Here is a 26,528-nt window from a genome sequence, read left to right as displayed (position 1 = left end):
CGATTATTTACTTACCAAACCAACTATTTTCCCGCTTATTACTGATGTTGCCATTTACAACAGAATTGAGTCAGATCATATGCCCATTGTATTTAACATGCATTTTGAGAACCATTTGGACAATGAGAATGTTAACATTTCAGATAAAGAAGATGATGATGAAGCAGGCACCACCATGAATAACTTATTGAAGCGCTTTGTTTGGAATACCAATTGCCTGCATTCATTTATGAAAAGATGGAAACATCCAGACTTCATCAACATGAATAACAGGTTTAGAAAGGTTTTGCGTGAACTTCATATTGATCAGGCAGTTTCAATTCTTAGTGACATGTTCTACTTTGTTGGAAAAAGTATGTTCCGACAACAAAAGCAAGTTAGAACTACTGCAAAGAAACAAGACAGCTGGTTTGATGCCGAGTGTTTGCAGCTTAAAAATACGGTTCAGCGAAAACTTAACAGGTTTAGATTGAGTCGCTCAGAAGAGGCTTTGTCAGAATATAAGATCATTAAACAGCAGTATAAAATTCTTTTAACGAACAAGAAATATTTATTCAGGAAAGAGAAGCAACAGGCTCTTCTTGATTTCCTCAACAGTAATGATATCAAAACTTTCTGGGCACAAATAAAGTCACCTCCTAAAAGTGTATCTGATCGTATATCAACCAATCAGTGGCTGCATCATTTTAGAAATCTTTTTACCCAGAGAAAGATGATGCCAGTGATGATGATATTGAAATCATCGAAAGTGAGTGTCCTCCTGATAACCACTCCGAGGAGGCCAATAAAAGTGACACCGAATGGGATACGTTTCTTAACACTGAAGTAACTGAGGATGAGGTAGCTAAATCTGTGAACTCTTTGAAACAGGGCAAAGCGACTGGTATTGATGGCATACCTGCTGAATTTCTTAAACATTCGCCAAAAGTCTTGCTCGATATGCTTGTAAGTTTATTCAATGCAATATTAAGCTCTGGTTGCTTTCCCTTGCAGTGGGCCACTGGGCTGATTGTCCCCATTTTTAAAAAAAAAAGGTAAACGTGATGAGCCCAGTAATTATCGGGGAATATCACTTATTTCAGTTCTATGTAAAGTTTTCTCGGGAGTTCTCCTGAATAGATTGAACTTCTGGGCAGACGCAGTGAATTTCTTTTGCCAAGAACAAGCTGGTTTTAGAAAAGGTTATCGCACAACAGATAATGTTTTTATTATGTATACAGTAATTAATAGATACTTGTCATAAAAAGGTCGATTATATATTGCTTTCGTAGATTTTCGTAAAGCTTTTGATTCTGTGAATCACCAACTGCTCATTTCTAAACTAAAAGATGCTGGAATTACAGGTAACATCCTTGAAGTGTTGCGTCCCATGTATATGCAATTAAATGCACATGTTAAAACTCCTAATGGAGTCACAAATTCTTTTCCTTGTTTATCAGGTGTTCAGCAAGGGTCTGTATTATCACCATTTCTTTTTAATTTGTTCCTCAACAGCTTGAGTCAACAGCTGAATTCTTCTGACATCCAGGAAATCCAACTTGGCGACGCATATATAAACCACTTACTCTATGCTGATGATCTAGCACTGATCAGTGATACAGTATTTGGACTGCAACGACAAATAAATATTCTTGCTAACTACTGTAAAGTATGGGGTCTAACAGTCAATACTGAGAAAACAAAAATCATTGTTTTTCGTCGTGGTGGTGTATTAAAGAGATATGAAAAATGGTATTATTTAGACGAGCAAATAGACACTGTTAATTCATTTAAGTACTTAGGAGTTACATTCAGTTCGTCTGGATCATGGATCAAATCACAAGAGTATTTAAGTGTACAGGCTAAGAAAGCCCTTTTTAGTGTTAAAAGCATTGCCAGTAAATTTGGTCGCCTACCTCCTGATGTAATGTGCAAAATTTTTGATACTAAAATTGCCCCAATTATGTTTTATGGCTGCGAATTATGGGGAACAGATGAATCAATGTTAATTGAAAGAGTACATTTAAGTTTCTGCAGGTACCTACTCAACATACCAAAAACAACTTCTAGTGATGGTGTGCGAGGTGAATTGGGCAGATATCCTTTGTTTATTCAAACTCTGATGAGAGTTATCAAGTATTGGCTATATATTCTTGAATTAAGTCATAATAGAACATTATTTCAGTGTTATAAATTTCAGTACAACAAAGCCGAACGTGGCCAGGAGTGTTGGGCACTAGCTGTCAAAAACATTTTGTTTTCTAGAGGATTTGGTCACGTTTGGATTGCACAAGGTGTTGCCAATAAAAATGTTTTTATTTCACTTTTTAAGCAACGTTGTACAGACATAGAACTACAACGTTTTGATGAGTCTATGCGTACTAATTCCAAGTTAAAATATTATTCAATCTTTAAGACTGATATCATATGTGAAAAGTAAAATTTAATGCATGTAAGAAGAGAGATAAATACTTTCGTCAGTAGATGTATACATTAATATTGTTTATGTAATTTACAATGTATTTTAGGGCCGGAGGCCTTTATATACTGAATAAATTTCCCTCATTTGAGGGAATTGAATTGAATTGATACTGTATATAGCATTCAGACAATACCTGCTATCTACTGTAGATAGCATTCAGACAATGACTGCTATCTACTGTAGATAGCATTCAGACAATGACTGCTATCTACTGTAGATAGCATACAGACAATGACTGCTATCTACTGCAGATAGCATTCAGACAATGACTGCTATCTACAGTAGAATACATTCAGACAATGACTGCTATCTACTGTAGATAGCAGTCATTGTCTGACTGCTATCTACTGTATATAGCAGTCAGACAATGACTGCTATCTACTGTAGATAGCATTCAGACAATGACTGCTATCTACTGTAGATAGCATTCAGACAATGACTGCTATCTACTGTAGATAGCATTCATATAATGCCTGCTATCTACTGTAGATAACATTCAGATAATGCCTGCTATCTACTGTAGATAGCATTCAGACAATGACTGCTATCTACTGTAGATAGCATTCAGATAATGCCTGATATCTACTGTAGATAACATTCAGATAATGCCTGCTATCTACTGTAGATAGCATTCAGACATGACTGCTATCTATTGTATATAGCATTCAGACAATAACTGCTATCTACCGTAGATAGCATTCATTCAATGCTTATTATGTACCATAGATCGGCATTCAGTCAATGTCTGCTAATTACGGTAGATAGTATTCGTGCAGCACCTGCTATCTACAGTAGATAGCACACAGACAATATACAAATACTCATTATTTAGAGGCAAAATAAGGCGAACTATTTCTCCCGAGGTACTGGCTTTAGCCTACCCAGTAACCAATACCTGCTATCTATCACGGATTCAGACAATAACTGATATACACTGTAGAAAGCTCTCATGCAACAACCTCTATCTACTAGAAATAGCATTCAGGCAATACCTGTTATCTACCGTAGATGGCATTCAAACTATCTATGGGATATATCATTTAGACAATACCTGCTAGCTACCGTAGATAATTTAGCCAATAATTGATATCTATAATGTAGATAGCATTCAGACAATAGCTACATAATGTCGATATTATCTAGATAATGACGGATATCTACTGTAGATAGCATACAGACAATGACTGCTATCTACTGTAGATAACATTCAGACAATGACTGCTATCTACTGTAGATAGCATTCAGACAATACCTGCTATCTACTGTAGATAGCATTCAGACAATACCTGCTATCTACTGTAGATAGCATTCAGACAATGACTGCTATCTACTGTAGATAGCATTCAGACAATGACTGCTATCTACTGTAGATAGCATACAGACAATGACTGCTATCTACTGTAGATAGCATTCAGACAATGACTGCTATCTACTGTAGATAGCATTCAGACAATGACTGCTATCTACTGTAGATAGCATGCAGACAATAACTGCTATCTACTGTAGATAGCAGTCAGACAATGACTGCTATCTACTGTAGATAACATTCAGACAATGACTGCCATGATCTACTGTAGATAGCATTCAGACAATGACTGCTATCTACTGTAGATAACATTCAGGCAATACCTGCTATCTACTGTAGATAACATTCAGACAATGACTGCCATGATCTACTGTAGATAGCATTCAGACAATGACTGCTATCTACTGTAGATAGCATTCAGACAATACCTGCTATCTACTGTAGATATCATTCAGACAATGAATGCTTTCTACTGTAGATAGCATTCAGACAATACCTGCTATCTACTTTAGATAGCATTCAGACAATGACTGCTATCTACTGTAGATAGCATTCAGACAATGACTGCTATCTACTGTAGATAGCATTCAGACAATGACTGCTATCTACTGTAGATAGCATTCAGACAATGACTGCTATCTATTGTAGATAACATTCAGACAATGACTGCCATGATCTACTGTAGATAGCATTCAGACAATGACTGCTATCTACTGTAGATAGCATTTAGACAATACCTGCTATCTACTGTAGATATCATTCAGACAATGAATGCTTTCTACTGTAGATAGCATTCAGACAATACCTGCTATCTACTGCAGATAGCATTCAGACAATATACAAATACTCATTATTTAGAGGCAAAATAAGGCGAACTATTTCTCCCGAGGTACTGGCTTTAGCCTACCCAGTAACCAATACCTGCTATCTATCACGGATTCAGACAATAACTGATATACACTGTAGAAAGCTCTCATGCAACAACCTCTATCTACTAGAAATAGCATTCAGGCAATACCTGTTATCTACCGTAGATGGCATTCAAACTATCTATGGGATATATCATTTAGACGATACCTGCTAGCTACCGTAGATAATTTAGCCAATAACTGCTATCTATAATGTAGATAGCATTCAGACAATAGCTACATAATGTCGATATTATCTAGATAATGACGGATATCTACTATAGATAGCATACAGACAATGACTGCTATCTACTGTAGATAACATTCAGACAATGACTGCTATCTACTGTAGATAGCATTCAGATAATACCTGCTATCTACTGTAGATAGCATTCAGATAATACCTGCTATCTACTGTAGATAGCATTCAGACAATGACTGCTATCTACTGTAGATAGCATTCAGACAATGACTGCTATCTACTGTAGATAGCATACAGACAATGACTGCTATCTACTGTAGATAGCATTCAGACAATGACTGCTATCTACTGTAGATAGCATTCAGACAATGACTGCTATCTACTGTAGATAGCATTCAGACAATACCTGCTATCTACTGTAGATAGCATTCAGACAATGACTGCTATCTACTGTAGATAGCATACAGACAATGACTGCTATCTACTGTAGATAGCATTCAGACAATGACTGCTATCTACTGTATATAGCATTCAGACAATGACTGCTATCTACTGTAGATAGCATTCAGATAATGCCTGTTATCTACTGTATATAGCATTCAGACAATGACTGCTATCTACTTTAGATAGCATTCAGACAATGACTGCTATCTACTGTAGATAGCAGTCAGACAATGACTGCTATCTACTGTAGATAGCATTCAGACAATGACTGCTATCTACTTTAGATAGCATTCAGACAATGACTGCTATCTACTGTAGATAGCATTCAGACAATGACTGCTATCTACTGTTGATAGCATTCAGACAATGACTGTTATCTACTGTAGAATACATTCAGACAATGACTGCTATCTACTGTAGATAGCAGTCATCAGACAATGACTGCTATCTACTGTAGATAGCATTCAGACAATGACTGCTATCTACTTTAGATAGCATTCAGACAATGACTGCTATCTACTGTAGATAGCATTCAGACAATGACTGCTATCTACTGTAGATAGCATTCAGACAATGACTGCTATCTACTGTAGATAGCATTCAGACAATGACTGCTATCTACTGTAGATAACATTCAGACAATGACTGCCATGATCTACTGTAGATAGCATTCAGACAATGACTGCTATCTACTGTAGATAGCATTCAGACAATACCTGCTATCTACTGTAGATATCATTCAGACAATGAATGCTTTCTACTGTAGATAGCATTCAGACAATACATGCTATCTACTGCAGATAGCATTCAGACAATGACTGCTATCTACTGTAGATAGCATTCAGACATGAATGTTATCTACTGTAGATAGCATTCAGACAATAACTGCTATCTAATGTAGATAACATTCAGACATGAATGCTATCTACTGTAGATAGCATTCAGACAATAACTGCTATCTACTGTTGATATCATCTAGATAATGACGGATATCTACTGTAGATAGCATCCATACAATACAAGCTATCTACCGTAGACAGCATCCATACAATACTTGCTATCTACAGAAGATAACATTAAGACATTACTCTGTTAAAATTGTCTGAAAATTCTTGACGATCATTGCAGGTGCTTTCCTGTTTGCCATTTGCAATTTGTTTTAAATAGATTGTCCAGCAATCCATAAAGTGGAACATGACCACACTACAATGCATGGGTTTTACATAAATGAGGCAAAGGTCGTGTTGCCAACTTATGACCGAACATACTTTAGTCGTTAAAGATCATTTAGAAAAAGATGGACCATTTCTTTGGATAGAGTGTATGGGATAACAAAGGTTAATGGATGGGGTCATATTCCACCTTATACTGAACACATACTATAGCTATATTTTATTTTGTTTTAATCTGAATGCTGATAAATTTGGTTAAGTATATAAATAACCAATTACCCATTTAAATCCGCAACAATGTTACAGGCATACGTGTACATACGTGAAACGGACGTCGCGTGTCCTGATAACTGACTTCATAATTATTTCGCTTCCAATATTTTCCACTCCAGTACACAATTAGTTCAACATTTTTCAAAGTAAAATAATAACCTCACCTGTTAACATGCTTTTACTCTATAGTGTGAGTTAAAAGCAAAAGTGTAAAGGCAAACACAACCATCTTCCAAATCCGGGTTCCAACATACCAGATAGTTGAAGTAATGCATTGTTGTTTCGAGATCAAAACATGACATCAATAATTATTATTAAGATTATTTTTATTGGTTACATGCACCAACGCTCAAATTTTGATAGTCATTATTTGAATCCGAAAATGTATAAAAGCAGCGCATCGCACCAGCAACTTGTTAGTTTTCTGGTAACTTGCAAACTTCGCTTATAAACTTGAACCACGGAAAGACCATCTTTGCTCTATTCCTTTAGCGATCGTAAATCTGTACAGGTAAGTGTCATTGCACTATTTATCTGTTTTCATGTTGTTTGCTGTTTTTTGTTGTTGATTTTTTTTTTTTTTTTTTAATCATTGGGACAACATTCTCAGTGACCATTGGTGACCAGGTTTTTGCCATCTCGGAACGCCGAGCCAGGGTTTTACCGCAGGTGTAAAAGACTTGGTTTTAACCGCGGTGTTACCACTTGCCAATGACACCTTTTTGACATTTTTTTTATCTATAACAAAAATGATTAAGTAACAAAATAACATTTTTCCGTTTAATATTTTCAAGAAAGATTTTCGTAAAGCAATACCGTAAGGCAAGAATTTTGTAATTATAAACTCAAATTCAGACATTAAAGGCTTGGATTTAACGATTAGCGATCCCAGAGTCAAGTCATTAAAAATTGTCATTAGGTATTTTTGAAATGAAACATTTTGGCAAACATCAAGGAAAACAGCAATATTGAAGCCTCATTCAAATACATGTAGCCAATTTCTCTACTTTATATTAGTAGAGATGTGTCTTTAAATGTCTTGTTTTGTCTTTAATACGTGGCTTTCAGCGTATAATCTACCAGGCTATGTTACCGTATAGCATCCTATATGCTACTAACCAAAGTTAAAAAGAAATCAAGTTGGATGCGTCTTAAGATTTTCCAAATGAGCAAATCGCTGAATAAAACTCGAAACTTTAAACTTGATAAGTTTATGTGTAGGCCTATTATACTGCTCCATAGACAATGTGTTGTAATTTCGTTCTGGTATACCAAAACTCAGATTTCACGATATCTTTGCTAAACGAATTAATCTGCAAGAAACATTTTGTACATAAACATTATGTAGCCAGAGGTTTCCAGTGATATAAAAATCTCAACTTTTTTGAGAAAAGTGGGGGGATGATGCTGTGGATCACGAAATGCGCTTTTAAGCGTAATTATATTATTAAATCAAATAAAATTGAGAGAATCATTAATTATTATCACCTTTTTTTCAGAATAATATTTTGCAGCAAATCAAGAAAATGGGCATAAGACCAATCGTAAGTATTTAACTAATAGATATCATTATAGCCTAGAGTCTTTTCTCGGTAAACAGAAAATGTTTTCGGCATTATTCGCAAAAGGTCAGAAGGGTTACCAGAAAAAGATTAAAATGCCGGGTTATTTTTACCAAAACCAAAACCCAAAATATAACCCGTTTAAAACGTCTTAAAAACGTTTTGTGTTTGCTGGTTTGCTTATCGATGTTGTTATTTCTATTTGGCCGTGCTCCCTCCGTAACCAACATGTTAACTATCTATATAATATAAGCATTTTAGGTTCCTATAGCTACTTTCAATGGAATGTATTTAAGTTGGAACAAAGTTGGGTCTAAAAATATTCAGCACTTTAACGGTTTAAAAAATCTTTCCTGTGTGGCTTTTCATCGTTTTTTTAAACTTGGTCCCATTTACATTGACACATGCTAATCATATCATGCACGTATCTTCCAAAGTTGACACTGTCAGGTTACATTGCAGGGCTTATTTGCTCATCTTTTGTTTATTTCGTCTGGAAATAAGCCAAATTTTTATCTGCAAGTTATAACCCTCGTTATGTTTTAAGAAGCACCGTTATCATAACCCGTACCCGTCATACCTTTTTGTCCTCCTTTATTTTTCCTTTCCGTATTATCATTTATCTATAAAGAATAAAAATAAACATAAAAATCTTTTTTAAAAAAACCCGCATTATGAGTAAGTAGACTTCGCGTAAATAAACATGGCTCTTCATTGCTATTCGTTATTTATATCTTTTTTTAAACTTTAGAAAACTCGACCGAGTTTTTTAATTTGACTCACGACTCGTGTCTTTTACCAATTTTCGCTTATATCATAGGTTATGTGTTTCACGGCACTGGCTGTGTGTTTGCTCATTATAAATCATGGACATGCTCAGGACATACCTTTTGCAGATGTTGCACCAGAGGGTGCCCAAGTTTGCCGATTTTGGAGGTAAGCATATAAACTGAAATTGAAACTAGAGCGGTTACCACACCATAGCTGAACCATGAGGCTTTGGCAGTATATTGTGGTATACCACTGTCACGGAAGTGGGGTGTGTCATACCTTCTTGGGATTTCGAGATATGAAAAGGACCCAAAAAAGGAATATTGACTCGAGTCTTATGAGGAGTGTCACCCCCAGGTAAGGAAATTATTATTTTATTATATTCTTGACCTTGTTCCCTTTCATTTGAAACCACTTGGGGGAGGGGTCATACCTTCTTGGCATTTTAAGATATGAAAAGGACCCACAACATGTAGATTTACCCAGGTCTTTTGAGGAGTGTCACCATGGCAGGGAAATTATTTTGTTCTTTTTATATTCTTTATTTGTTTTCTCTTTCATTTGATACCACTCATGAGTTCGTTCATACATTTTGGGTATTTCGAAAAGGACCCAAAATATGAATATTGACCTGAATCTTATATGAGGAGTGTCCCGATAATTTTAATACATTCTTTACTTCTTTCTCTTTCATTTGACACCACTCGGGTGATCATATCTTCTTGGCATTTCGAGATATGAAAAGGACCCAAAATATGAATATTGACCCAGGTCTTATGAGGAGTGTCACCCCCGGTAGGGAAAACATTTTTATTATATGCTTTACTTTGTACTCTTTCATTTGACATCACTCGGGGAGGTCATACCTTCGTGGCATTTTGAGATATGAAAAGGACCCACAAGAATATTGACCCGTATCTTCTGATGAGTGTCACCCCCGGGTGGGGAAACATTTTTATTTTATTCTTTAATCTTATATCTTTCATTTGACACCACTCGTGGGGTCATGACCTTCGTGTCATTTCGAGATATGTCCATTTCAGACCAAAAGGTTAATCAGTAAGTAATTACCATTTAATGGTTCAGCAAAAATAATATCCAGTCGTATTATGCTCAAATCGGTAACAAAGTAAGTTGGATAGAATTAGTGGCTGTCATTTTATTCAGATTTCTCTCTTGAGCCCTTGGGTTTCAAATATTTGTTGTTTTTTACATTTTTACACCACAAGTTTATTTATTATACCTTTTCACGTTTTGTTTAATGTTTGTCTAGTTTTAAAAATGTGGACCAAATTTGACTTAAGTTGGAAGAAATTTGATATGTAAAACGAAAGTTTTAATTTTCCCAAATTCTGATGCCTAAGTTTGGTCCCTTCCTTGCTTCATAATATATTTCAGATACTGTCCGTTTTGTAAATAAGGTAAAAATTTTATTATTTTATTTATTTATTTATTTATTATTTTCGATTTTTATTATCTAAATCAATATATTATTGAAAAATAACACTTTGATGTTTTGCAAAAGTTCATTTTGCAAAAGTTCAAATCTTGCTTGATTTATTGATGTTAATGAGTTATATACGTTTTACAAAAGTGTTGTTGTTTCAGCCCTCTTTACAACATAGCTCAAGAACAACAGTACCTACAAAAGTATATCTGTGATATTTGAAGTCTTTTACACACTCACAATGAAATGATCAATGTAATTTTGCCAAAGCTCACTGCCATTCGCAAGATGCTGTGAACTACCAAATTGCAGCAGTTTAAAATAGTTGGTATCCTTAAATGTTATGATCTCTTTGATGTTGTGGATAGTCTTTATAGCTTCGAAGGCGAGAGAGCGAGAGCGAAGCCCGAGCGAGAAGAGGGCAAAACCCGACAGCGACCCTTCTTCCCCTTAATTTCCTTTTTTGGTAATTATTTGCAAAAAACGAGACTTCATCATTAGGCAAAAAAATGTTTGGTTGCCCTCAACCGACCGACCCAAAAAATTGGAAATCTTGGGTCGGGGTTTTTTCTTCGTTTTTTTAGAAGAAACCTTAAATTTGGACAGAATCAAGGACTTTTATATTTGTTATTCACTCATTTATTTATTAAATGCATATTTGATTGAAAACAAGAAGTATTTCCATGTAAATCCAGTCCAAAAACACACACTTTTTTCAACCATAAAATGATCAAGCATATGTCAATAGATCGACCTACCGACCCTCCAAATTTTTGTCTCGGAAGGGCAACCAAACAATTTATTTTTATGCCTTATCGTTGTACAGATCATCACCGTGCATTGACGATGACGTATTCTTGTTTTTTACCATGGATTTCAGGAATTTCCGAAATTAATGGTATAGCATTAAGCTGTCAAGTTATAGGTGCATTGGTATTTGGCGATGTGAGTTTGGGCCCCGGTGCGGTTCCTGTTTTTGTTCTGGTGAAATAATTGAGCTAAAAAGAAGCGCAGTGATTTATAGTGCGCCACGAACAGGCACAACGCCTAGACGTTGATCCACAAGCCTCAGCACACTTTACAGGTAACTTGAAATTCCTCTGGACAATAACTACATTGTGACGGTTATCCGTACAAGAACTCGGGGAGCAGATGTGATGGTTTATTGTGGTATGTATAGGGTGTGCGATTTTTTGCTGCAAGTCCCTGATTGTTGTTTAATGGTTTAGGTCCTATGGTGTGGCTTGGGCCACAGTGTTCATCGAATTCCTGTAAAGTGTTTCTGAGGCTTGTGGCTTTATGACTCGTCACCCGCAAGACATAGTGGCGTATCACGAAAATGGCCATTTTGAGATAATTGCATCTGAAGTTTTAACCGTTTGTCATACATTGCCTCGATTAAAATGTCCCCTTTTCTTGAATGGATATGAAAATATAAATATTTAAGTTACATTTAATGTATAAAATACATTGTTGTCATTCACCAATTAATTGTAATTAGTCATTAAACTTATACGACAGTATGTCAAATTTTTTGAAAAATTATTCTCCATTCAAAATTGACATACGACACGTGATACGCCAATATGTCTAATAATAGTTGAATTTATATCCATATTGGCCACACAGCCGCGATATATACCAAAATAGTGGTGTATGTCAAATGTTTGCGACATAGTGGCGTATGTCACTGATACGCCATTATGTCGTCCAAAACAAAGGGAATGTTGTACACAATAATTCCATTAAGGGGGTACTACACCCCTGGCCAATTGTGTGCCTATTTTTGCATTTTTCTCACAAATTATAGCGCATTGGTGACAATTATGATATGCATGTTGTAGGGGCAAGGACTACAACTATTGCTCTGAAAATTCAGCAACTCAAGGCAAGTAGTTATTGATTTAATGATCAAATACTGGGTTTCCCTCATTTTTGACTGTAACTCCACAACTGTTGTCTGTGCCGAAATAACATTTCAAGTGCAGTAGTTGTAGTCCTTGCCCCTATAATATTCATATCTTACTTGTCATCAATGCGCTATAATTTTTGAGAAAAATGCAAAAATAGGCACAAAATTGGACAGGGGTGTAGTACCCCCCTTAAGTGAGAAACGCCAAACCTAATTAGTGATAATACTTTATTAATTAATGACATGCATGTCTTGAAAGTTTGTCAGAATGTAGAGCTTTATACATAGATCATGAAACTGATCTTATCTCATTTTGTCAAAAATGGCTGATACGCCACTATGTCTTGGGGCGACGGACTGTTTAGCGCACAATTGTAAATCACTGTGGTGGGCACACACCACTAAATATTCGTCCCATTGAAATACACGGGAAAATACAAGAAAGTAAGTTTGTTTTTCTACCCCATGTAACAACATTTTTAATATTTTGATCAAACCAATGTCTTAAATAAAGATTAAACTTTTATTTAAATTTAATTTTTTGGGACACTGAGTTAAGACAAACTTGAGAGATACGAACTCCTGAACAGCGCCATCCCGAATTTCAGCCGACACGCTCGCCTCCTTACCAGTTCCGGCCATGATATTGTTCCGAGGGCCTATTACCCATGCACATTCGATTCAGAACATTTTCTGAACAGATATGTAATGTTGAGCTCCTATTCTATCTTATTTATCAAAACAACCAAGAGTCACTCAAATTTGGTTCCCTCGGGACGCCGATATATTTCGCATAGGTGCTATTTTTTACCGGAACTATGAAGGGTTACACCAAATGCGGAAGGATTTAGTGTTGTGCACCCTGGTGGAGAATCTGGTTACGCCAGTGTAACCATGGTTACTGGAATCAAGTAAACAACGTGTTTTGTACCTATTTTTGTTCGCAGTGATGATGAAGTCAGTGAAATTGGAAGAAATGAAGGAATTCTTTTCAGCACAACGCCCGTGGCATCGGCACCTGATGCGGCACCTGAAGCGGCACCTGACCGGAAAAAAAGAAATTATAACACAGGGTGTGCAAAAACTTGCGATTTCGTCCCACTCAATACTATCAAAGGTGCTGATGTTATTACTGGCCAGGGGTGCGGTAACGGAGTGGCAATTAATGGACGAACTATCCATCAAATGATCTACGCTTGTATTTGCAGGTACGTAATTATCACGAGTAGGCCCTACACATAAGCAAACTGTTAGCATGTACGAGTAATTATACGGACGGCCCTTTAAGGGCTCGGTCACCCACCTTTGCACGGTATTTTTTGTGGGACCTGAGAGAACATCAGACGCACCAAATTGGAATCTTAAAAACGAGGAATGTCCTTCTGATAAATTCGATTTTTTTTTTAAATTCCCGATATAATACCATTTTTGTGGTAAATTATTAAAAATGGAAATTGTTGATATTTTTGATATTTAACAGTCCTCGAAGTAAACTTTATAAACCTAATGATATGTACTTAAAGTGTATGTAGCTGGGATGAAAAGCTGACCATCATTTATAAATTTTGACCTTTCGAATTGATGATATACACAAAGTTTCCTAATATATTTACAATGTGTGTAGGCCTTTTATGATTTTTTAATGATTTTTTATACGATTGTAATGTACTTTAATGAGCTAAAATAACCTGCAAAAATCATGACCTTGTAGATGCTGTATTTGTTACAAAATCTGAGATTTTTAGTAAAATATCGGGGTCCTGCATCTTAGGGCGGAAAAGATGGACATTTCAGTTAAATCAACCCATTTTGGATGATCTTCCATAGCTCTCATCATTCTCATCGGGACAACATTAGGCCTATCAATTACCGGGACAACGAGTCCGTTACGCGCCTATGCAGCTTTTGTGGGTCCACATCCTCTAACACACAGGGCATCAATCCGAAGTTGATAGTGGTGGGGACCAGGGTCGGATTTAGCTATTTGGGGGCCCTGGGCCAGGTCAAAATATGAAGGCCCGTAACTCACCATATTTTGGTCTCAAACATGGTGTTTTCGGGCTAAACAGGAACAAGCACAGGGCAATTTTTGGGCCTCCAAATGGTGGGGGCCCGGGCCCGGGCCCATCTGGTCCAATGGTAAATCCGGCACTGCAGTTACTGTCCGTTTTCCTATACACAATACACAGTGCTCTCACCATTGACGCGTGACCTCTGCAAATAGTGTATGTTAGAAGTAGAGGTAATTGCCTAGTTAACGTCACTGTGTGGAAAATAACCGGCCAATATTTAAAGTACTCTTCTGAAATTCTAGAAGATACAGTTTTGTAACATGTCCTAAATTTTTAGCTAATTTAGATGTTTGGAAATATTCGCACTTTGGTGTTTTAGGAAGGATATGTAAACGACAGATAACACCAAAAATATGAAGAAATTATTTCCAAACCGTGTTACGGTCCACAGCCATTATGTTTCTCATTTTCAAGAATGCTGGTTAACAATATGCACACTATTGTCTCATTTCGTGAACAAAGGCCTACCTAGCATTGTTACCTTGCGTTTGCTTCGTAATCGTTCACCCAACTGAAACTATAATACCAGCTCATTGCACAGGTAAAACAGAAACATGTGTAGTGTGGATTTAACCAGAGAAGATCTGATGTAACATAGTTGAGCTGTTTGCAATGAGTGTTATCTTGGTTTAATAGCTTTTGATGGGGTTTAAGTCCTGCAAAGGTCGCGGTGAATTCTACTGTAGACATGACTGCATCATGCGACTTACGAACAGTGACATTTTATAAAACTGAGCAGCGGTATTTTTGTGCTAGGTGTATGTTGATTATCGGACCCTTAGTTGGACCCTAATTTTAAGACCCTCCCTAAATAACAACACTGTTTCTTCATTTTCATTTCGTTTCCTACAGAAACCCGTGGAGTGCGTGTGTGAGCTGTGATTGGCGGTATCGGTGTTTGCAGGAAAATACCTCACATAGAATATTGGTCGAATGTAGTTCCTGCCCGGGGGGTTATGATGTCATTTCATTCCAGCTACCGACTGTGTGCAACTGCAGGAACTACCAGTGGAGAGGTTAGGGGGCACGTGCCCTGGGCGCCGTCTTATATGGGGATCCAAATCACCCTAGTTTCAAAGAAATTTGGTCAACAATTCAAATTTTGTGTGTAGGCCTACTGATATAATATGTTGCCAAAAATTGCGATTTGCTTTTTTCCTTTTGACTGGTTGTATGAAAATGAACCAAATTTGGCCACATAGAAGTATGATATATATTGCTACAAAAAGCATTCAAAATTTTAAGCTTATAGGCTGGGGGTTTACTCATATAATTCTAATAGTCTATGTTAAAAATGCGATAATAAACGATAACGATGAAGTCTCGTTTTTTTTAACAATTACCAACAAGGTGAATTAAGGGGGGAAAAGGATCGATGTCGGACTTTGCCCTCTTCTCGCTTGGTTACAAAGACGATTAGAAAAGGGTCTTTTTTTCAAAATTTTCAAATGCATAACCAGAAATTAGTTATTGTACAAGTCTGCGCTTGATTGCCACAGCATCACCATAAAAACGCATGTTTTGGCCCTTTATTTCCAAAAATTGGTCAAATATTTAAAGTTGACTTTAATTGTCTGTTTGTTATAATATGCTATATTTCATTGTCCAAACATGATAATATTTTTTAATCCAAAAAAAAAAATTAGTGTTGTATTTTTCAAGAATCGGGAATAGGTTTTCAAATACGTTTTTGGCCCCAGTACTAATCTGTTGCATATTATATATAATATGCAACAAATTAGTTTCTGAATTTGAAAGACAATTATTAGAAATAGTACGAATAACACACCTGCACCAGAATGTGTTACTGCATGTAAGCCTTTGTAGAACAATTTGCACATGAGTCAGCTTAGTTTTAGTGTATAAAGACATTGGGCTTGAGTCAGTTGCAATTTGCTATCCTCCTTCTCTGTGGAAGAAGTTTAAGGTGATACTACACCCTTTGATGAATTTGTGACTATTTTTGTATTTTTCTCAAAAAATAATAACACACTGGTAACAAAAGTTATGTATATTATAGGGGCAAGGAATCCAGTTACTACACTGGAATTTCAGTGACTCAAGTCAAGCGGTACGTTATTTATGATAAGAAAAGTGGTACCGCGTAGAATGTACCTCATTTGTCTGGAATCACTGATATTTCAGTGAAGTAATTGGATTCCTTGCCCATATACATAACTTTTGTTACCAGTGTGTAGTTATTTTTTGAGAAAAACGCAAAATTAGTAAAATTTATCAGGGTGTGTAGTACCACCTTAATTCCACAGTTTTTCAAATGGAAGATTCATTTAACCTAAGTTGCGACTCCTCGTAAAATTAGCCAATTTTACCATTTAAGATTTTAAGAAGAATTATGTAACAATAGGTGGGAAGTGATTTTGAATTATGTGTATAAGATTGGTGATATAAACATTAGGTGTCATCTCTAATTAGACCAGCAGCGTTAGCGTAGACAACCAGAATTTTATGTGACGGGGCAACGCCAAATTTCCGTCCCCATTCCACTCCAATTAAACCAGTAGCGTAGCCAGAATTTTAGTCAGTGGTAAAGCCAAATTTTCTTCCCCATTTGTCAAATTTTTTGTCACATTTTTAGTCAGTTTAAGGACACTTTATCTTTGCCGTCCCCATTTTATCCCTAAAATTTGACTGTGGGGCAGTCCCGCCCGGCTCGCCCTCCTGGCTATACGCCCCTGCATTAGACAACATCTTTAATTTGCGAGCTACGTTATATATATTATGCGAGTTACGTTCTAATATACTCGATAAATGTTTTAAAAGTTCTTATTCAAAACCCATGCGATATAATTGCTCGATACATATAAAAAGTACAATTTATTTTTTGCTTAAATAGTTTTGTGTGTTTATATTGTGTACATATTATATTTTTGTTTATTTCATGTGAACGCACCGTCGGGTAGATGAGTCCCGCTGATGTAAAAGTGTTAGTTCTAATAAATAGATAAATATAATAATAACAAACATAGGAATAGCTGTTTGACTGTTTTATATTTTGTGAGTGTGACCCGAAAGTATATGCAGCCATGCCCGGGCAGTCATGGTTCCTGGTTAAGGCGGGTTAGAGGGAAGCATGACCTAGTATTGTTTGCACTCAAATATTGAGACAAATCAAGCTGACACACAAGAGGAATAGTATGGGTTCTATAAAGAAGATCACAAGGCTTGATATAAGGGGTGTCATTTCCGCCCATGTGCGTGATTTTTCTCGGGGAGGGGAAAACGCACAAATTTTCCATTTTAATATAGGTCTATTATTGCTCATATAAATGCGTTTAATGGCGTCCTTGATTAATTTCCTATATAAAATCAATGTATTGAATATTAAGAAGTACACCGCAGTTTTTAGTTAAATAACTAAAACTGGACATTAATGATCCTACTCGCCTCAAACAAATCACTTGGTTTGAAAGTCCCAAGTCTGGTAATGAGGTTATAGGTCCCTAATTGAAAAAATAAAGAACACCGTGGTCACGGAATAAATAGTAATAACCTCATTAGCATACTTGGGACTTTCAAACAAAACACCTATCGCTCCCCACAACAATGTTTACCGGTATGGGCGGCCACATGGGTCAAAAGGGGTTATACAATTCTGATAGGGGTCTAACACAGAAAGAAGTGTATTAATCCAAAAAGGGTAGTGGCGTAGCCAGGGGCAAAGGCGGGCAGCTGCCTCCAAGGAGAAGTCTTCCCCCCCGCTTAGGAGAAGTCTTTCCCCTCTTGCCCCCCCCCCCCCCGTGACGATGGTTTTTCGTCAAAGTTCCCCCACCCCCATCTAAAGCTGCCTCCCCGGTTTGCCCACCCTGTGCTACTGAAAATGGGTCTAAAACCTAGAAAGGGGTCTAAACCCAAATCCAAAAACGGGTCTAAAACTGAGGAAGGGTCCATACTCCATTCTGGGCTTAGACCCATTTCTGAATTGTATACCCTTTTTGACTCATGTGGCCACTCATACACAGGTTAGTCGTGTATGAAACCACAGATAATGGTGCGTGTCCCGCTGACCCACTTCATATATATTATTTTACTTTACATAGTTTCCACTCCAGTACACAATTTGCTCAAATTAAAAATAGATAAAGTCACCTGTACTTTGACTTGACTCTCTATGCTATGCAATAATTATGAGCCCGTGGGATTAACATTTTCAAATGGCGTGTCGAATATTTGTTGTACCCCTCTCGGCCTGCAAAAAGCCCTCTTTACATCATAACTCAAGAACCACATGAACTACAAAAGTATATCTTTGATATTTGAACTCTTCTACACACTGACCTTTCGTATTAAAGATATGGATTTTTGTCCCAAAAAGACCCTTTTTTTGGTGTTTTGGGGGAAAATCCATATCTTCATTACGAAAGGTCAAAATTTTCAATTGATCGCCGGCTTTTCATCCCACCTACATACACTTCAAGTATAAATCATCAGATTTATAAAGTTTACTTCGAGTACTGTTAAATATCAAAAATATCAATTTTAATGATTTGCCATAAAATGTGTATTACATTGCGAATTTCAAAAAATCAAAATTATTTGATATCAGAAGGACATTCTTCGTATTCAGAATGCAATTCGATATGTCTGATGTGCTCTAATGTCCCACAAAAATACCGTCCAAACGTTCATACCCCATCCCTTAAAGCAAAAGTGTACAATGCAAACAATGCTCTCTTCGGGTTCCGGTTCTATGATGCGGTATTGTTTCGAGATCCAATGCATGACATCAATAATTATTATTATTAAAATTATTTTTATTGGTTACATGCACCAATTACGCTCAAATTTTGTTATAGTCATTGAATCCGAACATGAAAATGTATAAATCCAGCTCATCGCTCCGGCAACTTGTTAGTTCTCTGGTAACCTGCAAACTGCGCATAAAAACTTGACACGGAAAGGCCATCTGCACTATTCCTCCAGCGACGTATGACATGCAAGTCTACAGGTAAGTGTCATATATATACCTATTTTCAGATTTTTTGCTGGTTTTTGTTTTTAAGGGGTCTTTTAATGCCCCCCCCCCCCCTATCCGGGACGCTTAATTTCTTTCTGCAACCATAATGGGCCGCAATATATATCACTAACCGAAGAGTCCGAGGCAATTATTGTTAGGTTTAGGGTTAGTGTAGGGTTAGGGTAAGGGATAGGGTTCAGGATTAGGATTAGGGTTAGGGTTAGTGTAGGGTTAGGGTAAGGGATAGGGTTCAGGATTAGGGTTAGGGTTAGGGTTAGTGTAGGGTTAGGGTAAGGGATAGGGTTCAGGATTAGGATTAGGGTTAGGGTTAGTGTAGGGTTAGGGTAAGGGATAGGGTTCAGGATTAGGGTTAGGGTTAGTGTAGATCCCACACCATTCCTCATCAGTCTGGTGTGTCAGATTTATTTGCCTCAATATTTGAGTGCAAATACATGCTCACAACCGACCCGCCTTAAGCGCAATAAGCATTAATTATTATCACCATTTTTTTCAGAATAATATTTTGCAGCAAATCAAGAAAATGGGCATAATAACAATCGTAAGTATATCGAACTAAAAATATTAGCCTAGAGCTTTTTCCCAGTAGACAGAAAATGGTTTTGACATTATTCATAAAAGGTTAGAAAGGTTACCAAAAAGGTTTAGGCCTAAATGTCGGGTTATAAAGGGTATATAAAGAGTATAAAACGAATTTCTAACATTCAAAACATTTCTTTAAAACTTACTGCAAAATATTCCAACATAATGTTATTTAAGTGTTATCGAAATATTTCACAAAAACTGTTTGCAAAAAATACTGTACAATAACATTTTGATATAGCCTATACAAAACGTTTTAAAGCATTTTCATGACCTTTAGCAGAACCAACCCGACATTTATTAAAACGTTTTTACCAAAACCCAAAATAAAACCCGTTTAAAACGTCTTAAAACGTTTTGGACGTGATGATAACAATTTAGAACATTGGCCACTCGATATTTTTCTAATTATAATAATCAAACAGAACTTGTGAAGTATAAATTCATTTTATTATTTTCCTCTTTTCCCCTTATTTTTTTGCGTAAAATCATGAAATTCTGAGGCATATTCGATACTCGCATTGTTTAGGTATATAGCAATTGACATTTGTACTTCAGTTGTGTAATGCTGTGTAGTTTTGAACACTCGAAAGTCACGAAAGTATACTTTTAAAAATCGCATTCCATCTTCATTTTTGAAACTGCCCTGGGCTTTGAGACATATAGCATTTTTTATTAGCCTAAAGATTTATGAATACAGGGTGTTTCATAAAAAAATACCGGATGAATGAATTTGGACATAAGTCGCGAAATAAGTATCAGAACTTAAAAGTTAAAAAAAAAAAGTGTGTAGGTCATCTTATTATGCATCTGATAAGCTAATTTTATTTGATTCGGTTGACTGATTGCGAAGAAATGAGCGATTACATAACGCAAGCGTCAATTCACTTTATTCCAACAACGAAGATTAGAATAAAAAGATATTTCAAATGCAACACAATGCGCACACCTTCCTCGAGTCAGTAAAGTAATATTAAATTTGTTGATTTTCTCAAAAACGGTTGATTTTTGCAGGAATCTGTTATGCTAGTTGGATTCCTTGCATCATTTCCTTTCTGAAACTCTATACTTTTATATAGGCCTATTTCTCATCTTTTTTAAAACTCGATCGAGTTTTTAATTTGACTCACGACTCGTGTCTTTTACAAAATTTCGCTTATCAAAGGTTATGTGTTTCACGGCACTGGGGCGTGTTTGCTCGTTAATCATGGATATGCTCAGGACGACCCGGTTTGCCGCCAATGGAGGTAAGCATATATATTGAAATTTAAAAATCCAGTCGTATATAATAATGGTGTGGCTTGGGCCACTGTCTTCATCGAATCCCTGTAAAGTGGGCTGAGGCTTGTGGCTTGCCTTTATGACTGCGTAGCGCACAATTCGCCAGCGAAGTGTTACGTGTAATCCGATTATCACCATGTCAACTGGATCACGCTTTTGATTTGTTCACCACGATCGAAATGATCGCAAAAAAAAGTCTATGGCATGTACTGCCAATTCCAAAAGGTGCGTGATTCAATTACCAAGGAGTTATGTATCCACTTCGCTGGCGAATTGTAAATCACTGCGGTGATGAGAATCTGGTTACGCCACTGTAACCATGGTTACTGGAATCAAACGTGTTTTGTACCTATTCTTGCTTGCAGTGATGATGAAGTCAGTGAAATTGGAGGAAATGAAGGAATTATTTTCAGGACAAGGCCCGAAGCACATGAAGCGGCACCTGAACGGAAAAAAAGGAAAAGCAGTGAAACAGGATGTGCAAAAACTTGCGATTACATCTCAGTCAACACTATCCATGGTGCCAATAGTACTACTGGTCTGGGGTGTGGTTTCCCCGGGATGATAGTTAATGGACAAACTCTCCACCAAATGGTCTACGCTTGCTTTTGCACGTACGTATGATCATGAGTGCACATAACAGCATGTACTTTACCATTGTATACGATTAATTATACGGACAGACCTTTAAGACCTTTAAAGGGCTCAGTCACCCATTTAAGGGTTCAGTCACGGTATTTTTGTGGGACCTGAGAGAACATTAGACACTTATGATATAAAATCATTTCAATTATTTGAAATTCGCGATATAATACAATTTTTATGAAAAATTGTTAAAAATTGAAATGGTTGAAATTTTTGATATTTAAGGGCATATATATTGCTCGGACAACATCATATCATTGGCAAGCTAATATTATGACAATGTATGGACAATGAAAATGACTCCTTTTTGAGAAAATAAGTCATTTAAAATTGATATTCCGCAAAACTAACTGTAACTATAAGCGGTGAGTTCCTTCGAACGAGACAGATTTGACCCAGAAACTACAGTGATGTCACGATATGAATATTGCCATCTTTGAGAGAATGGACTGTCAACACGCTCAATGCACAGAACGTATAGGGCCTACTTTTTTATTATCAGAAAAAAAATCAGAATCAAGTATTACAAATTTAATGGTTTTGACACATGGATAAAATCATACCGCTTCTTTATTATTAGTAAATTGTGATATTACAATTCATACGTAGGCCTATATCAACTTGATGAGAAATACTTGGACTAAAATAAAAAAAAATTAAAAATTAGATCAATTTCACCGCACGAGCTTAGAATTTGAGCAATATTGTATTTATTATACAAATAACGAATTTCCATGGCTGTTGTTGTCCCTTCCCAATTTCTCGTGTACAAGGTCGCGCATTAGGCATCATGACATCACATGATCACTATCTTCATAATAGTGTACGTCATCAGTCTGCAGCATTGGAAATCTATTTCGCTTAAGACCCTCCCTTAAGCGACAGTAACCTAACAACACTTTGTTTCTTCATTTCATTTTGTTCCCTGCAGTGACCTGTATAGTGAGTGTGTGGACTGTGACTACGACTGCGGCTGGCAGTATAAGTGTTTGCAGGAAGATACCTTACATAGAGTATTGGTCACAAATAATTCGTTGCCGGCGGGTTATAATGTCGTTCCATTCGCGTTACCGACTGTGTGCACCTGCAGAAGCATGTATTGGCCGCAGCAGTAGTCTTTGCAGATTAGCAGTGAAGGGCGGTCGTGATTTATTAATGGCCTTTGTCTTTATTTATCTTATTTATTTTATATCCTCTGAACTTCGTAGATAGTGCAAGCTATTCTTTCCCTGAATCCCTTTTACGAAAATTGGAGCAACTTTAATTTTGGACCCCTGTGTATCATGCAATCAGCCTTGGACCTTTTGAGTATCATAAATTCGTGGCTATATATGGCCTACATGTATGTAATGTTACATTTCTTTGGTCCGGAAAAATTATTTTATATGCTCAAAAACATGTTTTGAGTGAATTCGGAGCGTGATAATTTGTTTACCCCTGTCCTATTTCAGGGTTCTTTTTTAGGGTATTATACCAGTTCGCCCGAGATATTCGTAGGCCTATATTTTATCGTTATCAATGTATCTCCTATTAGACAATATTTTTAAAGTTTTATTTTTAAGTTCTATACTCGATAAATGTTTAAGTTTTGTTGTTGAGGCATGGATATAACAAACAATCTTGCATGTTATGCCCATAAATACTTAATTAAAGTTCTTATCCATATACCCATTAATTTATTGCCAGTTTGTCTGAGCTTCATTTCTTTAATTATTATATATTTTATCAGGCATGAATCCTCTGGATCCTCGCATTTAATATTGAATGTCTCATATTGACTGATGTCCTGCTAGGGCACAGCAGATAGGCCGCCCTCTCTAATTATTTTTATTTAAATAGTTTTGTTTGTATCGTGTACATATTGTATTTTGTTTAAAGGAAGTCTCCAGCAATCACAACATTAAGCCTTATGTTAAGAAAAAATAATTATCAAGCACGAATCACGTGTTTTTTGGTTTTTTTAAACTCCTATTGACCATAAAAAAAACGAATAAAAACAGTCGTCTCTCAACTCGGATATTCAAAACTCCCGCGCCGAATGACGTCATTCTGTGCTAAAATGTCGTCAGCCTCCATTGCATTACTGGGACGTCATTGTCATTGCATTAGACAATTTCGTCGCCCGGGAATTTTGAATATCGCGTGTTTTTAAGGTCAATATGAGTTTGTTTAAAATATAATGGAATTCGTGCTCGAAAATAATTTTCCGAGCATATAACAATTGTGATTGCCGGAGACTTTCCTTCAACATGTTCAACTATTTTATGTGAACGTACCGTCGCGACGACGGTACGGTGCGTTCGCGTCGGGTAGACGAGTGCCGCTAGTGTAAAAAGCGTTAGTTCAAATAAATGATAATAGTAATAACAAGAATAAAGGATAGATGTTTGCCTATTTTATATTTTGTGAATGTGATCCGTGCAGCCATGCTAGGGCAGCCATGGTTCCTGGTTAAGGCGGGTAGGAGAAGAACATACAGGAGAGATGGTATGGGTTCTATCAAGGAGATCACAAGGCTTGAAATCTTTCGGTTTGATATATAGGGTCCACAACGTATAAGTTTCCACCTAAATACTTTTTAAAATAAATCGAAAAATATTTTACAAAATGCAAACGTGTAAAAAGGTATGGGTAGTCGTATTTGTTTTACACATATGGACCAAATTATAGCATCACATGTCATTGCGTTCAGTCACAATGGTTCTAGAAACCGTTTTAAACTGTGTTAAAAGTTGCATCTGAGTCCATAGAAGTCAACTCCTCAAACAATACAGCAGGCCAGATCTACAGGGTGAGTCAAAAAAGTGCAATAGAGCAAAGAATCGATATTTATGTAAGAACCAAGTTGAACTTTCCCATTATTGAAAGTTTCTATAAATGCCACACTCAATTGTCACCTTCTGTGAAAAAATGAAGTGAATCACAACTACCGTTTAATTTTTATGAGTCCTTTTGCTGCGATATCCAATTTCATTATTTGTCCACGAGATACCATGTATTTTGAATGAGAGCACACAATGCACGATAAAGGCATCAGCTCTGAAACTTACTTAACTCAAGTAAGGTTGAATTTTGCATTATTTTATTTTTTTTCTGTTCAAATAAAATTTCTAACATTATTTTAAGTCCTTCATAACTCACTCGACTCCAACTTTAATTCCAATATGTCCAACTTACTTGATATTTTGTAATTCTCTAAAACTTCAATTTTGCGTGCATTTCATTTCGACATTTGAAAAACCCGCCTATAATTTTGTATGGTTTTGATAGAGAATAAACATCTTTAAAGTAAAGGTAAAATGAAAATAACAACAAATAATGTTTCTTTTACTTATTAAGTGTTATTAAGTGTTATTGCCCTTAGTCTTGTTTAAAACAAGACTAAGGGCAATAACACTTTGGGTGCTCTATTTTATTTTAATGCCTTAAAGGTTAAGGAAATGACAGTTGTTCCAAATCTTCCTTACACAGAGTGAGCTGACATTCAAATTGTAGATGTCTCTTGGACAAACATTAAAATTGGGTATCGCTATAAAATGTGTCATAAAAACAAAACGGTAAATGCTAATTCCATAATTTTTTCACACAAGGTCACTAATGGATATATCATTTATAAAATGTTTTAAAACCTAAAAGTTTCAACTCGGTTCTTAAATAAAAATGGATTCTTTTCTCTATTGCACTTTTTTGACTCACCCTGTATTTATGTGTTTGTTAAAGAAAACCTGACTGCTATAGACTCAGGTGCAACTTTTAAAACGGCCTCTTTTACCATTGTGACTGAACGCAATGACATGTGACGCTATAAATTGGTCCACATGTGTAAAGCAAATAGCATATCTTTTTACTTTTCTACATTTCGTAAAATATTTTTTGACTTATTCTAAAAAGTATTAGGGGGAACTTATAAGTTGTGGATCGTATATTATTGTACTTAACTCAAGAACCGCATGACCTTACCAAATATAAATGCAATTATTGGTTTCCTTGGCACAATGACTGTTATCTACTGTAGATAGCATCCAGACAATACCTGCTATCTACTGCAGATAGCATCCAGACAATACCTGTTATCTACTGCAGATAGCATCCAGACAATACCTGCTATCTACTGCAGATAGCATCCAGACAATACCTGCTATCTACTGCAGATATAGCATCCAGACAATACCTGTTATCTACTGCAGATAGCATCCAGACAATACCTGCTATCTACTGCAGATAGCATCCAGACAATACCTGCTATCTACTGCAGATATAGCATCCAGACAATAACTGCTATCTACTGCAGATAGCATCCAGACAATACCTGCTATCTACTGCAGATAGCATCAAGACAGTACCTGATATCTACTGCAGATAGCATCCAGACAATACCTGCTATCTACTGCAGATAGCATCCAGACAATACCTGCTATCTATACTGCAGATAGCATCCAGACAATACCTGCTATCTACTGCAGATAGCATCCAGACAATACCTGCTATCTACTGCAG

At 36.4% G+C, this 26,528-nt stretch overlaps 1 protein-coding gene and 1 long non-coding RNA gene across 2 annotated transcripts; both read left to right on the top strand.

Annotated features, from left to right (window-relative positions):
- The first annotated feature begins 7,142 nt into the window (after positions 1–7,142).
- Positions 7,143–17,516, top strand: LOC140168075 (uncharacterized). Its single transcript, XM_072191378.1, has 5 exons — positions 7,143–7,277; positions 8,266–8,310; positions 9,149–9,264; positions 13,406–13,666; positions 15,383–17,516. The coding sequence occupies exons 2-5, from the start codon at positions 8,293–8,295 to the stop codon at positions 15,549–15,551; spliced, it is 564 nt and encodes a 187-aa protein (XP_072047479.1). The 5' UTR covers positions 7,143–7,277; positions 8,266–8,292; the 3' UTR covers positions 15,552–17,516.
- A 1,882-nt stretch (positions 17,517–19,398) lies between these two features.
- Positions 19,399–24,378, top strand: LOC140167211 (uncharacterized). Its single transcript, XR_011861003.1, has 5 exons — positions 19,399–19,496; positions 20,020–20,064; positions 21,271–21,352; positions 21,752–22,000; positions 22,963–24,378. It is a non-coding gene; the product is annotated as an uncharacterized lncRNA (long non-coding RNA).
- Positions 24,379–26,528: the final 2,150 nt, after the last annotated feature.

The sequence above is a fragment of the Amphiura filiformis genome, chromosome 13, assembly GCF_039555335.1.
Source record: "Amphiura filiformis chromosome 13, Afil_fr2py, whole genome shotgun sequence".
Taxonomy (NCBI): Eukaryota; Metazoa; Echinodermata; class Ophiuroidea; order Amphilepidida; family Amphiuridae; genus Amphiura; species Amphiura filiformis.
The sequence above is the reverse complement of the archived record's forward strand: the minus strand, read 5'-3'. Positions and strand labels throughout refer to the sequence as shown.

What these genes read in the sequence shown, in the direction of transcription:
- LOC140168075 (XM_072191378.1), top strand. An exon ending in CAAGTTTGCCGATTTTGGAG is followed by an intron (nt 9,265 to 13,405) that starts GTAAGCATATAA and finishes TTTTGTTCGCAG; the next exon opens with TGATGATGAAGTCAGTGAAA. An exon ending in ATCTACGCTTGTATTTGCAG is followed by an intron (nt 13,667 to 15,382) that starts GTACGTAATTAT and finishes CGTTTCCTACAG; the next exon opens with AAACCCGTGGAGTGCGTGTG.